Genomic DNA, 13,623 nt, shown 5'->3' with positions numbered 1-13,623 from the left:
CAAAAGTTGTAGTAAAAGTGTTTGACTATAGCAGAGGGACAACGTTTCAGTCAGTTGCAGTGATTAGGGTCTAAAAAGTCCAACACATATTTTTATTTAAGGAAAAAAATATTCGTCACGTCACATTCTCCTTTCCACCGCTGTTTGGTAACTATCACATAAAACCCCTCATTAAAATTCATTGCTCCTGGAGGTTGAGACATAAAACTAATGACTGTTTCATGTATCTGTTGAGTTTTACTTTTTGAATTAAATACTGTTATCATTTTTAATCACATTTTAATTTATTGAGATGTACTTGTTCTAAATAGTTCACATTTTAGAAAAAAAAAAGTCTGTCAAAGTGAGTTTGTAAACTGAAGTGCAGTTTACAAACTCAAATGTTTAGACTAACTCAAAAATAGACCAATTAACACTCAGTGATAAAAGTGGAATGAATAGTAAAGACAAAATATTATTTCAAGATGATTTTTTTTATAGCTCCTGACAGTTATTCTAATGATTTCCTGCTTTACAATTGTATGGTAAGTCTACACAAATAGGTCCAATACTTGTATTTTTTGCTAGTGCGAAGAACATTCCATACAAGAGATATTTGAGTCGTTTTATATAATTGATTCACATAGAGAAGGCAGATGTGTTTGATGATCAAGTCCAATAAGGAAAATTGGATTTCAAACCCATCAAGGCACAGATGGAGCGCAGTCGGCCGCCGTCGCCTGGGAATCTGTGGTGCCCGAGGACGGCGCCTGGAGGATCACATTTGAATGCGTGCTGAAACCGTGACGACTGTTCACGGAGTCGGCAGAGTTTTGATCACATGATTCGAGAGATGTTTGGGCGCCAACAGGACTCGCGCCACCTGAGACGAGCTTCTGATTTTCATCACTAACGTTTCCCTCGTGTGAATGAAGGCTGTGGCTCGATTTAGATGTCCTGTCATGATTGGGATGGAACGCAAAACCGTGGAGTCCTGTTAACTCGGAGGCCGTTTGGGTCTCGCTCACGGCTCCAAGGTCTGTCCGAGGAGATGAGTCTGTGCCGTTCACCTCAAACGGGTTGCAACAGTTCTCAGAAGTTCTTCCCAGTCGGTTCTGGGAACTAAACCTAACGTCCAGTTCACTGTCGGACCCAAACGCGAGATCTCGGACAACTACGCTATCAGGCTCAGACGGCCGGTCTTCGCTCTCGCTTTCGCTCTCGCTCTCCTTCTCCGGCTGTTGCCGGGCGAGACCCGGGTTTCCCTCGTCGCTCGGCTTTTCCAGGTCCTGCTCTCCTTCTTGTGCGACCAGCTCCGGCCCCAGGTCCCCCCGGTGGGCCGGGCCGTCGTCCCCCGGAGCTGGGCTCTGACCCTCCGGTGTCGGTCGGACCGTCTGGTGGCACATGGGACACGTTTCCTGCACGTACAGCCACTTGCGGAGACAGTTGCCGTGGAAAAAATGCCCGCAGTACGTGATGACCGCAGAGCTCATTTCCTGTAGAGAAAGACGAATCTGGTTTTAAAAGAAATTTTAAAATACTTTATTGATTTCCAAAGGGAAATTAAATGTTGCAACCTATATTCATTCGAATTCTTCAGAGTTGGTGTAGATGGTGGTACATGCTGGCACCTGTAGCAATCTGCAATTTGAAGTAGCTTCTGACTAAAGACTCTGTTTTTCCAAAACAGGGTGTTCCATAACTTTATTTTTATTTATTTTTTATTTTACAACATGTGAGCCAGCTTGCTCTCATGAACTGTCAATAACATTTCTCTAATAATTTTGTTGCCATCATTGAACACACTTTAGGTAATCAAATCCGTTGCCTCTTTGCTAATTTACAGTAGAGTAAACTCGCACTCTATTTTATATTTTGAATAAAGATGCAAATCTTTCAGTGTCTGGCGATTCGACTCAGATTTTTAGGGTCACGATTTAATTCAGAAACTATTTGATTCAAAAACAATTTTTAATTCAAGAACCAGTTTTTCTATTCAAACGGTCTGGAAATTTTGTTTCAATTCTATGACAAGAGGAAAAGACGCGGTAAACAAACAAAACATTTATTATTTAAAGCAATTCTGTAACGTTCCATCAATTTATATTTAAACAAAAACCTCTTTTTGCTAACCTAACGGTTGTTAGGCTAGCTTAGCCGCCTGGCTTTTTCTGAAAAATCAAAGAATTATTCAAAATATATACAGAAAGACATGCAGTACATTCGCAAATACGAGCGTCAAAAACGAACAGCTTAAACTCATTTTAAAATCAATTTTTTGAGTATTTTTTTTTAATCGATTCAGAATTCCCAGAACTAGGAATTGCTCTAATCTTAAATGAGCTTTTTTTTTTTTGTCATCTTTTCCCCGATTCATATGATACATTTAGATTTCCATCTGTATTTACAGTGCTGCAAATAAACACAACAACAGCGTGAACTAAAGAAGGTGGAGTCAAGCTGGAAAAACAGGAAGAGCACGTCTCAAAAGCCCCACACAGCGTGACGCGTTTCGTACTGCTGTCGTTTGTTTACCGAGCGGACCTGAAGCCAGAACGGACCAGAACGTTTGCACTGCGCTCCCGTAGACACAATTTATAGACGTTTTAAATACTTTGTCCGCTTGGGATTTTTATTTTTTTATTTTTTTTTAAACATTGCTTTCGCCCAGTCCAACCAGTGCAGCAGTTTTGTGAAAACGTAAGTGGCCAATTTTAACTCAGTTTAAAATCTCCAAAATTGCATTAAACTGGTAAATAGATAAAAAATAAAAAAAATCAGTACTGAACGAGTATATTAGTTTTGGAGATAAACTAAGAAATTGACTGCTGACTTAACTGGTTATGAGTTGGTCAGAAAATAATAAATCTGGTATAGATTTTTACACTCAGTAAATTAATTGTACCTAAATTACATAGTGTTAGAACAATATGCAAGGTCTCCCCCAGAAAACTTGCTAAGCCCAGTGGTTGGTTGCTGGGGCAGTCATTCATCCAGCGGCCCGTCGTGTTGTTGAGTTAAATATCTTTTGAAGGAACCGCAGCATGTCTATGCAAACGACTGTGGTGTATGGAATGGTAATAGCTAAGAAAGGAATAATAAGATTGTGGAAAACTGACAAGGTTCCTCAGTTTAAAATGTGGTTAACTGATTTTACTGAGATTCTTCACTTGGAGAAATTGCGGTATGATGCTGTGGGCTCCACTAATAAGTTCTGTAGTATCTGGCAGCTGGTTTTGGACCATCTTTCTCATTGTAAGACTGACCCCAACGCTCGCTCAGCCTCTCAGTGTGCCTGACTTGTTTTCATTTTATTTTATTTTTAGTTATTGTACAGTTTTCTTTTTATTGTCATATTGGTAAGAGTATATTTTTCTTATACAGCAATTTTGTTAAATATATATATGCTTTATACTCTTGTGTATGATTTATGTATGCTGTATTTTGAGAACTTAATAAATATTTATATATAGTACAAAAATGTTTGAAATTGACAGGAAATGTGAAAATATCACTTGATAATTATGTTTTATTAGAAGATTGGAAGATTTAACAGATGAACACCATACACTATAAAGTCTTAAAAAATGGAAACATTTTTAAAAAAAAATAAATAAATAAGCAATGCTAAGTCTGGTGGGGGAACAAGTAAAGCCTGGAGGCCCGCCAGGCTTATAATACACTGTGTCATTGTTGTATCTTGCTTGTAATGTTTCAATAATTATTTGTAAAGCACCTTGGGATAACACTGCGCTTTTAAAAGCACTATAAGTACTTTGGCAATCTCTGACTGGCCCAGAATTTAGAAATCATGTGTAGGCATCAGAATTGTATTTATATTTTTTTCATTGGATGAATGTTTTCTCAAGCACAATATCTCATACATTACTACAGAAGTCCTTTATCAGGTGACTTTTCTGTAGATAACACAACTGCTGGGAAGCAATAAGATTGCATTACATGATGAGCGTGCTCTTATTTTCCCAGTGAAAATTTCAGTCTTTTAAAGGCGACATGGTAAGCCAGTTTGTTATGTGAGAAATCACTGCAGAGAGATTCAGAGAAAACTGTGTTTCTTGTATTTGTTGGTGTCTTATGATGGTTTTACGCTCTTTAGAACGGCCATAAAATCATACCATTGGTAGGGTTTCTGCAAGTTTCACCAACTCAAATTTAAGACTTTTTAAGACCATTTAAGATCTACAGTACAGACCAAAAGTTTGGACACACCTTTTAATTCAATGAGTTTCCTTTATTTTCATGACTATTGACATTTTAGATTCACACTGAAGGCATCAAAACTATGAATAACACATGTGGAAATATGCACTAAACAAAAAAGTGTAAAACAACTGAAAATATCCCTTATATTCTAGTTTCTTCAAAGTAGCAACCTTTTGCTGTGATTACTGCTTTGCACACACTCTGCATTTTCTTGATGAACTTCAAGAGGTCGTCACCTGAAATGGTTTTCACTTCATAGGTCAACCTGCCCTGTCAGGTTAATAAGTGGGATTTCTTGCCTTATGAATAGTCATGAAAATAAAGAAAACCCATTGAATTAGAAGGTGTGTCCAAACTTTTGGTCTGTACTGTATGTCATGACAGAAATGTACAAAAGAAATGCACTTTTCTTTTTTTTCAGGGGACTAAGTGCAAATTTCCTGTGGTCTTTTGGTTAGCTAGCTATTTTGTGATTTTTTTAGTTTTATTTTTTTGTGAATGTTGTCCAGCCAACTGCATGTGAGTTTATACTCATAAAGCTAGCAATTTTTAGCAACTTGTTACCGACAGCCCTAACCGCCTCGAGACACAGATTTGATGATATAACTCAAACTTTTGCCTGATACGAAAGCCCCAAAAGAGAAAGAAACCTACATAACCAAGACAAAACGTAAGACCTGAGATCAATGTATTTAAGGCCGACTTACAGTTTCATTAATGAATTTAAGACCTTTTAAGTTTTTTCTTTCAAAGCCAAAAACAAATTAAATATACAAGAAAGAAGATGTTTTGCTGCACCAACTACTGATGCCTCCAATTTACTTTTTTATCGCTCCGCTATCACAAGCTATGATCATTAAAATAAGGCTCCACGGCTAACTGACATCACAGCATATAACAGTACATGTTATTATTTTTATCGGCACTGCAGCGATCACCCCTTGTGGAACGAGCGACACACCTGGAAGCAGATGGAGCAGACGTCGTTGTGCTGGTCCAGCTGCTCCGCCGTGGCTCTGGGCAGAGAGTTGATCTTCTTCGCCGCTTCCCGCCGGAGCAGGAAGCTCTTCCAGCCGGACTGGGCTCGGAGCCACACGTTGAAGTATGAGTGGATGATGATGACGGAGGCGCCCATCCAGCTCCACTCGCCGAACAGCGACTCCCAGGTGCCGTAGGCCACCACGCACAGCGCCACCAGGAACTCCAGCACCCTGCTGATGGCGTTCACCCAGTAGATGACCTCGTCCAGGCTCTCGATCGGGTCGCTGCGGAACAGCTCCACCATGAAGAGGCAGTAGATCAGCATGGTGCCGGTGACCTGGACAAGAATCGTCGTCGTCATTGTTTATCGAGAACTATTAATACACGGGAGAGTCAGCGTTTTTTTACTCCTTTTGGTTTTTTTTTCCATTTTAAATATTTGATGTACTTTCAAAGTCTGCAGGAAGGAGAAGCATGCATCAGATGTGTGAATGTTTGTGTGTGTAAAAGTGTATATTTTCTCATTAGCAACAGACGGCAGTCAAACAAGAATGCGCTTATAAATATTGGTACCACAACCCAATCTAGGAAGGGCTTTTAGTACTGTCTATCCAAATCCCATTCCACTCGGTTTATTCCAGGTTCACAAGGGTTTAAGAAGAGTCAGACTCTGGCATTTCAAGCATTTTTTAAAATTAAATATTACTCTTATAACTCAAAGTGGCACAGTTGTTTATTTTCTGGGTTCTGACTTAGTCAGAAAACCAAAAGTCAGTGCTGTTGTTTGTGAACTTAAATTTTCTTGAGCAAGAAAATGCGTTCTTTAACCAACTTTCTTTTTTCACTGTTCTGTCAGTTTAGCCAGACGCTGGTATCTGAGAGTCAGATTCATAATTAAATCAACCGTTAAACGTCCCTTGCTACGTTTAGCCACGATAACAAACTGCACATTTTTCTCCCAGTGTCTGAGCCAAATGTAGGTGAGAGTATTTGAGTGCAGCTGCTGTCTGATTAGCTTGAAGTGACTCATGGCGTAACAGCAAGTGTCTTTAAAATACCACTTTGATCATTTTATCAAATGATCAAAGTGCATGGAACTGAATATAACTACTGAGCTAGACAACTGTGAGCTGTAACCATGAACCCAAAAACGGAAAAATATGGAGATACGTCCAGCAGGGGTTCAAGTTACTGATGTTGGGCTGCTGCCAAACAAAACAAAAACAAACAAGACAAGAGGGAAACATTAACCTATCCATGGACTAACAGAGTTTGCATCCAGCCTCCATGCCAACTTTATCTTAGTAAGTAAAATTTGTGCAGGAATGTCAAATTATGTAACTTTAAAAGAAAATACATGGCGCCAAAATTAAAGAAAGATGTTATTATCCTACGTACTGCAGAGGGACCATGTTTCAAGAAATGTCATCCTAATAAAATAATAATAATAATAATACACATGATTTAAAGCAACGTGTCTCAATTATTTTTATATGACATGACAACAAACAGACCTGGAGGGAGGTTAGCATGCAGCTGGAAACCAGTATGAGGAGCCAGAAGTCCATGTGGAAAAACTGGGAGATTTTATAAGCCATGAACACCGGGAAAACCAGCAGAAGCAGACACATGCTGAGGCCACGGAAGTGCTTCCACAAACTTCTAAAACCAAATAACAACAGCAGAAAGGGGAAAAAACATTATATATATATATTTTACAACTTTTTCTCAGCTCTGACTCGCTTGCGAAGATGTGAAATTCGCTGAGCGGTTGGTACCTGTTGCGTGACGCGCCCAGGGCGAGAATGATGGGATCTGTTATTTCTATCATGGACTGCAGGGTTGAAGTCAGCACAATGAAGAGGATGATGCTGAGGAGGAAGGTGCGCTGCAGCGCCTGCATGTCCAGCAGGCCTGTCTGCAGGGCGAGCAGCAGCAGAGTGACTCCCTCTGTCACGCCTCTGGCGAAACGAGCACAAGGAGAAGTTAAGGAAATATTTTTGGTTTAATTTAATTTAAATTTTTTTTTTAATTGAGAAACAAATTTTGTGAAGAAATCTTCATAGGTGGACAGAGTTTTGCACAAGACGTTCTGGAACAAAGGTCCAAATTAAATGAGGTCGCGGGGCGTTTTGTAAGTGATTCATATTTGACCTGAGGATACAGTCAAAAAATACTAAAATAAAAAACGTCAGCAAACAATTTTTCCTCACTGTTTGAAGATCAATCAGATCAAACTTTTCTGGTTTTAGCCTTGTTAGACATACCAAAATTATTTCTGTTTGGTAAATGCCAAAAAACTTGGCGAGAAGTAGATTTTTTTTTTTTGCAGATTTCCTCAAATTCAAAAGGTTATGTACATTTGGTGTCTATACGGGACAGAAACCCAAAGGGTTTGACACAAGTCATACACTGTAAAACAACAATTATCCCTAATATTGACCAAATGTATGTAAACTTTTCAATTCGAGGAAAGTTACAAAAAAAAAAAAGGTCTCACCAGGTTTTCTGGCATCTAGCAAATACAAATAATTTTGGTAATTCTAACTAAACTAAAACAAGAAAACTTTGTTAAAATTCAACTTTAGGCAGTGAGAAGAAAAAAAAAACGTGATTCAACTGCAGGTAACAGAGCCAACATGTTGGGATGTTTTCCATGCTGTCTGATCTGACTGCTCAACGTTTACTGCCCTTTACTGGCAAAGGACACAATTTGTTCCCCAATGGGATTTATTTTATTTGTTTTACGTTTATTTGCATATTGAGTTAAAGAATTCGGTCTGATGACTCTGGATGGATTTTAATAACAGCCTAATCAGTCCCTCCAGTTTTTCACAATTCCACAACTGAAAAAATTGTCACCCAAAATCAAGAAATTCGCGGATTTTTATCACAGCATCGCATAACTGCGGGTGTATTGCAGATTTACCAGCAAAAATTGGAAAAAAACATTGCGTTTACCGACTGCTAGCTCCCACCTGCAGGTGGCGGTATCTCTTAATTCTACTGTACTGCTGCCTCAGCCTTATTTTTTTCTTCAATATGTAGATTTTTTTCAAAGGGGTTTAATAAGGAAAACATGTTGCAAAATTCCCTGCAAATACTTCTGAAGTAGCAACACAAAGTTAGTGAGTTCTACTGCAAAAAAAAAAAAAATGACAAAAACAATCACAAGTTCCTGTGTCTGTAACTGAATCAGGTCTTAAAACGCCTGGTGAAATAAACGCTACCACTTGACACACGGTCCAGCGTTCGTGACGTTTCAAATAATTCAAACTGTCGCTTGATGTGAACAGAAAGCGACAACAATCAGGAAGTCGGTGGACAGCGTCTCACCTGTGCATGACGTTCTCGTTCTGCACCGCAGCGTAACCTCCCAGGTAAAACTTGCACAGGTTGAGAAGTCCCAGAGCCAGATAGGACACCACGAAGGTGAGGCCCAACAGAGAGTACGGCGTGGCGCAGCATTCTGACACGCTGCGTGGTTCAGCAAACACACAACAAAATGACTATAAATTCAGGAGAAAATACACACACAAAAAAAGAGAGTAGTGTAAATGCAAAAATCCAGGAATAAACGCACCTGGTGAGCAAAAAGAACATGATTCCCTGATAAGTCGCGAAGGCGCTGGAGGACATGACGTCCGAGCCCAGCTGGACGGCTAACAGAACGAACCAGAAGACACTGAAGAGGGCAGGAACAGCGAACTGGTTCCACAGAGAGATCCCCAACGCCAGGAGTCTGTACAGCTCCATCACCTAGGAGACAGGAGGCCCCCGGGTGATGACAGGGAAGAGCATGAAAAGATACCTGGAAAGCTTTCAAGTAGCTGTGTTTCCATTGGAAACGTGCCCAAAACTTTGTCGATGTTCTTCTAATGTCAAGAAAAATAAATACATTTTACAATTGTGGTGTTTCCATTAAAGAAGACATGGATAAAAATCACGTGTCATGTCATAAGTTGTTAAAAAACATGACACTTCGGCTGCTTCCTGTTTTCTTTTTGCTGGTAGTCTCCGCAGGCTGCAACGTCTGGCTGTGGATCATGTGACTCGCGTGACGTGAAAAAAGTGTTTTCACTGCAGTTTCGCAAAAATAAACCAATTTTGAGAAAGCCAAAAATAAAAACAAAAAAAAAACTTGATAGCGAAAAACATTTTTTTTTTTTGGAATTGACATGTTTCCATGGCGTCAATTTATTTTCGTCTTGTCAAATTGTGTAATTATTTAATCAATGGAAAACCATACCTCTGTTTGTTAGTCAGTAATGCTTGTCTTGTATGAACTAAGTGGTGAATCAATACATAAAAAAATGTTATAAAACAAAAGAAAAAGTCTGAAAGAACAACCGGTGTTTTAGTTTGGGAAGGTATTGCATATAAAAAGACGGAAAATAAGCATTCGGGCCGAGGTTTTTGCGTCTCTACGGCTTCGGGGAAGGAATACCTCCAGGTGAAGCAGCTCTGAGTAGGCGGCCCTCGCCAGGCGATATGGCACAAACAGGTTGGCGAGGAGAAACAGGCCGATCCCTGCCACCGTCAGGCCCACGGAGAAAGTGTTGACGGTCAGCAGCGCGGCATTAGGGACGGCGAAGAGTCGGGCCAGCAGGGGGAGCATGTGAGTGGAGAATAGCCACACCTTTCTGGTCTTCATCAGGAAGGCACAGAGCGTGCTGAGGATGATCTGACCTGTAGTTTGGAGAAATAGAAAGATCAAACTACTTATTTTGGTTTATGTTGTTCTTGTTTTGTCTTTTTTAAGTAGCTGTAGTAAAACCGTTTCCCCCTCGGTTCTTCCGTCTTAACATTTCAACTACTGGGGAAAATCTGCTCCAATCGCCCTTTTCAGACAAACGCATGAACTCCCTCTTAAAGAAATAAAAATAAAAACAAAATTAAGTTTATCATAAGACCTGAAGGACATTAAAAAAAAAAGTTTTGCGCTTAGCAATTATTTTATTAATCAATCATTCTGACGATTAAACGGAGGAAGAAAAAAAATCAACACATTCTGCAGATATTTAATTTAACCATTTAAGTTTTTTTTTATATAATATATTTTTACATAACATTGGAGAATTATTTCCTAGATTCATTACACACAAAAACAAGAGTAAGTTGAAAACAGGGCTGCGCCTAGCGATTATTTTACTAATCAATCATTCTGACGATTAATCGGGAAAAAATTGCTACACTCTGCAGATATTTCATTTAACCGCCTAAGTCTTTTTATATATATAATATTAGAGATTGAATAAAACTTTTTTTTTTCAAATTAATAACATAGCCTTCCTCTAGAGTTTTCTTGATCATTTGCAGCTAAAGAAATTACGTCCAACATCAAGGTGTGAAAACCTCAGGCCTTTCTGCTGGACTTGTCAATATAGTGTATTGCTAATCTGTTGACTATTGTCTGTTGATATTCTTTCAGCAGCAATTAATCAGTTACTAAATTAGTTGACGACAATTTCAATAATCAATTCTTCACGATTTATCCGATTAGTCGCTTCAGCCCCAGAACGTGGCTCCTGCTGCGGTAAAAAGCAACAGGAGTCTGTGTGAGAAAAGACTTTTTTGAAGGAATTAACTGCGGTTAGTAACAGCAGCTTTTATTAGCAGTTCTTCAAATTGTCTTGGAATTTTTTAATTTCTAACATAAATATTTTAAAAGCAGTCATATTAAAAAAAAACGGGTCTTACTACAAAAATAAGACGTTTTAGCACTCCTACCGCTGGGCTTAGGAGGTTCTATGGGGGAAAAGCCTAACCAACCGAAACAAAAGGAAGCATGTAGAACCATTTAGAGTCAACTTGGCTCAAATACTCACTAGTCATGGCAGAGACGAATCTATTAAAGGCCAAAGAATTGAGATAGACCGCTCCTTCATATCCCAGCTGCACCTCTTCTCGAACATAATCCCTGGAAAAGAAACAGGAAACAAAGAGATGAAGAAATAGCACGATCCTATTACAGGATATCCCACTGGTGTTAACTAAAAGCTTAGCTAGCAAACGAGTGATGCCCAACCTAATGCTACATCAACGTCTGCTTCAACACCTTCATAAAACTTTTTTTTTTCTACTTCTGGACTGACTCTGTATTCATACTAAAGTCAAAATGTGAAGCAGAGCGATTAAGATAATACATAGTGTAGCATAGCCACAATTAGCTAAACAAAATTTTGGCTAACTCAGAGTATGACCTTATTCACTTTAGGGAGAATACTTTATCTACAGTCTGAAGAGGTTTATGGTGAAAAACTGTACAAATAAACTTTTTTTGGTAATGAGAGTGGTTCCTGATATCCTGACGTTTTAGAGAAAGTAGGATGTAAAAACTCACTTGGAAATCTGATGCCCCATGTACAGAAGGAGGGCAACGAGGATATGAAGGTAGAGCGTAACAATGTGTCTCAGCGGCAGGATTAACACCACCAAGTTTGTCAGGTGAGCTGGAGGAGAAAGACGGGCACAGAAGTCAAGTTTCAATAGACCCACTAAAACCGAGCAGAGAGAAGCTGAAACCTTCAGGTACAGCACCTCCAAAACAAAAAAAAAGGACCCACATCCCCAACACCTCAAAATATTTTGCTACGTTACAACCTCAAACATCACAGCTTGCTAGGACTGTATGCAGACACGTAACGCGTAAATGTGAAACGGAAGGAAATATGTGGTTTGCCATTTTATTTTCACAGTTAAATTTGCATTCAGTCCCTTTTATTGTGACATTTTTATCAGGATAAACTTTTCCTGTTTTAGGTGAGCTAAGATTACTAAAATTATTTTTATCTGCCAAGCGCTTCGGTAACAGGGTAGACAACTTTTTAAATCGTTTTCCGTTTAGTTTTCATGCATTTCCTGAGTATTTGGTCAAATTTATTTAAATTGTTTTTATTCGTCACAAAAGCAAAAATATGTATATACTTTATGTACAGATTTTTCTTAATTGCTGTTCTGAATATGTTGTTCTTTCGGCAAGCAGCCTCTTTTCAGGTCTGCATACTCCAGTTAACCATTAATCCGTTACTAAATTAGTTGGCAATTATTTCAACAATCGATTAATCACGATTAATCGTTTCAGCCCTAGTCATGTCTGGGTTTAAATGACTGACTTCCAGCACACATGTTGAAAAAGATGCTCTACAGATGAGCTCAGAATCAAACATTTTGGCCAAAGGGCATTCATGCAAGAGCGTACCGCCTCCACGGTGAAACACGGTGGTGGCAGCATGATGCCACAGGGACGCTTTCGTTCCGCACGGACAGCACAATTTGCTAAAACTGACAGATAAAGCAATACTTACCAAGATAGAACATGTTCCAGATGACATATTTGTATTTGAAGAGCATGTCCTCGTTTTTAGCCTTGAGGTTTTCAGTCAGACCCTCGACGTCACATTTATACAGCAGGTCCAGAACCAGAATGCTGGGCACCCTGAGGGCAATGTTGGCCACTTCATCCAGTCGAGGCATTTTGGCTGCAACCAAGTCTTTGGTCACACTGGAGCCCGTTTGTCACATGCTTGTTTGGGGAGGGGAGAGGCTCAGGTTTCCCTCTGCTTCAATACTTTTCCGTGTCTTATCATCTAAAAACAAATAACAACAAAACAAACAGAATTTAAGCTAGAAGAGGAAGGACCCACAGCCTACAACTCTGCGTTTTAACCCCCCCCCCAAAAACAAAGGCAGAGTCTTGCTTTATTATTTAAAGTTGAACAGTATGAGAGGCTAAGGTAGGCGATGAAGCGGATGTTTGTGGTAAAGCAGCTAAAAGTAGCGGTGGTTCACTTACTTCTCACAGTGGCAGACATCCCAGCCGAGCAGCCATTTGCTAGCCAAAGCTAACTCCAGCGGGTCAGCCCTCGCAGCGACCATATTTTCACGGCCGTGCCCGGCTGTTCGTCCCCTAACGTCGGCCTCTCACGCACCGTAGCCACACCTGTCACTGGAACCGATAAATAAGGCGGTAAGACCCGCGCGACATGAGGATGAGTAAAGTGACTTCATATGCGGTGTTATGATTCGGCGCGCCTGCGTGGCCACTTCGACGTGTACAAGTCAGAAGAAGAAAAGAGCCAATCAGGTTGAGGTATTTTACGTTTCAAAGTAAAACTGTGTGCTTTGGGCAAAGAGCTATGTCGAGAAGAATGACATGAATGCCCAGTTTTTACCGTCGTTTTTGTTCAAATTTACGGTGTAAAATGGTTGTATAATGTCTGACAATGTAAAAAAATAATAATAATGATAATGATAAAAAAAAGAAACGAATATTGTACCTTGCTGACGTATGTATACCTTTGAACTTTCACGTTACACGTAATAACCAATATCATTAAAATGTAGATGTAATAACATGCAGGTTTTGAAAGTTTTTCTTTAAACGGGGTTGCTGGTATCACTGTATATACATTTCTTGACGTATGTAAACGTATGTAT

General features: G+C 39.5%; 1 protein-coding gene across 2 annotated transcripts; it reads right to left on the bottom strand.

The window, feature by feature from the left end:
• Positions 1-451: 451 nt before the first annotated feature.
• On the bottom strand, positions 452-13,247 carry LOC102230747 (RING finger protein 145-like). Of its 2 annotated transcripts, none has more exons than XM_014473405.2 (11): positions 12,980-13,247; positions 12,492-12,773; positions 11,528-11,636; positions 11,013-11,104; positions 9,632-9,873; positions 8,768-8,943; positions 8,521-8,661; positions 6,963-7,145; positions 6,699-6,846; positions 5,165-5,521; positions 452-1,475 (listed from the first exon to the last, which is right to left on the bottom strand). In XM_014473405.2, the coding sequence occupies exons 2-11, from the start codon at positions 12,658-12,660 to the stop codon at positions 684-686; spliced, it is 2,409 nt and encodes an 802-aa protein (XP_014328891.1). In that variant the 5' UTR covers positions 12,661-12,773; positions 12,980-13,247; the 3' UTR covers positions 452-683. The 2 variants fall into 2 exon arrangements, with proteins under 2 accessions (XP_014328891.1, XP_023208414.1); XM_023352646.1 differs by having other exon boundaries at positions 6,699-6,843.
• Between the last annotated feature and the right edge of the window lie 376 nt (positions 13,248-13,623).

This window comes from Xiphophorus maculatus, chromosome 19, assembly GCF_002775205.1.
Source record: "Xiphophorus maculatus strain JP 163 A chromosome 19, X_maculatus-5.0-male, whole genome shotgun sequence".
In the NCBI taxonomy this organism is placed as follows: Eukaryota; Metazoa; Chordata; class Actinopteri; order Cyprinodontiformes; family Poeciliidae; genus Xiphophorus; species Xiphophorus maculatus.
This window is presented reverse-complemented; position numbering and strand designations above follow the sequence as displayed.

Coding starts and splice junctions, on each gene's coding strand:
- LOC102230747 (XM_014473405.2), bottom strand. CDS start 12,660: ATGCCTCGACTGGATGAAGTGGCCAACATTGCCCTCAGGGTGCCCAGC. Junction 9,874..11,012: donor ATTCGTCTCTGCCATGACTA/GTGAGTATTTGA, acceptor TCCAAACTACAG/GTCAGATCATCCTCAGCACG. Junction 8,944..9,631: donor CAGAGCTGCTTCACCTGGAG/GTATTCCTTCCC, acceptor CCTGTCTCCTAG/GTGATGGAGCTGTACAGACT.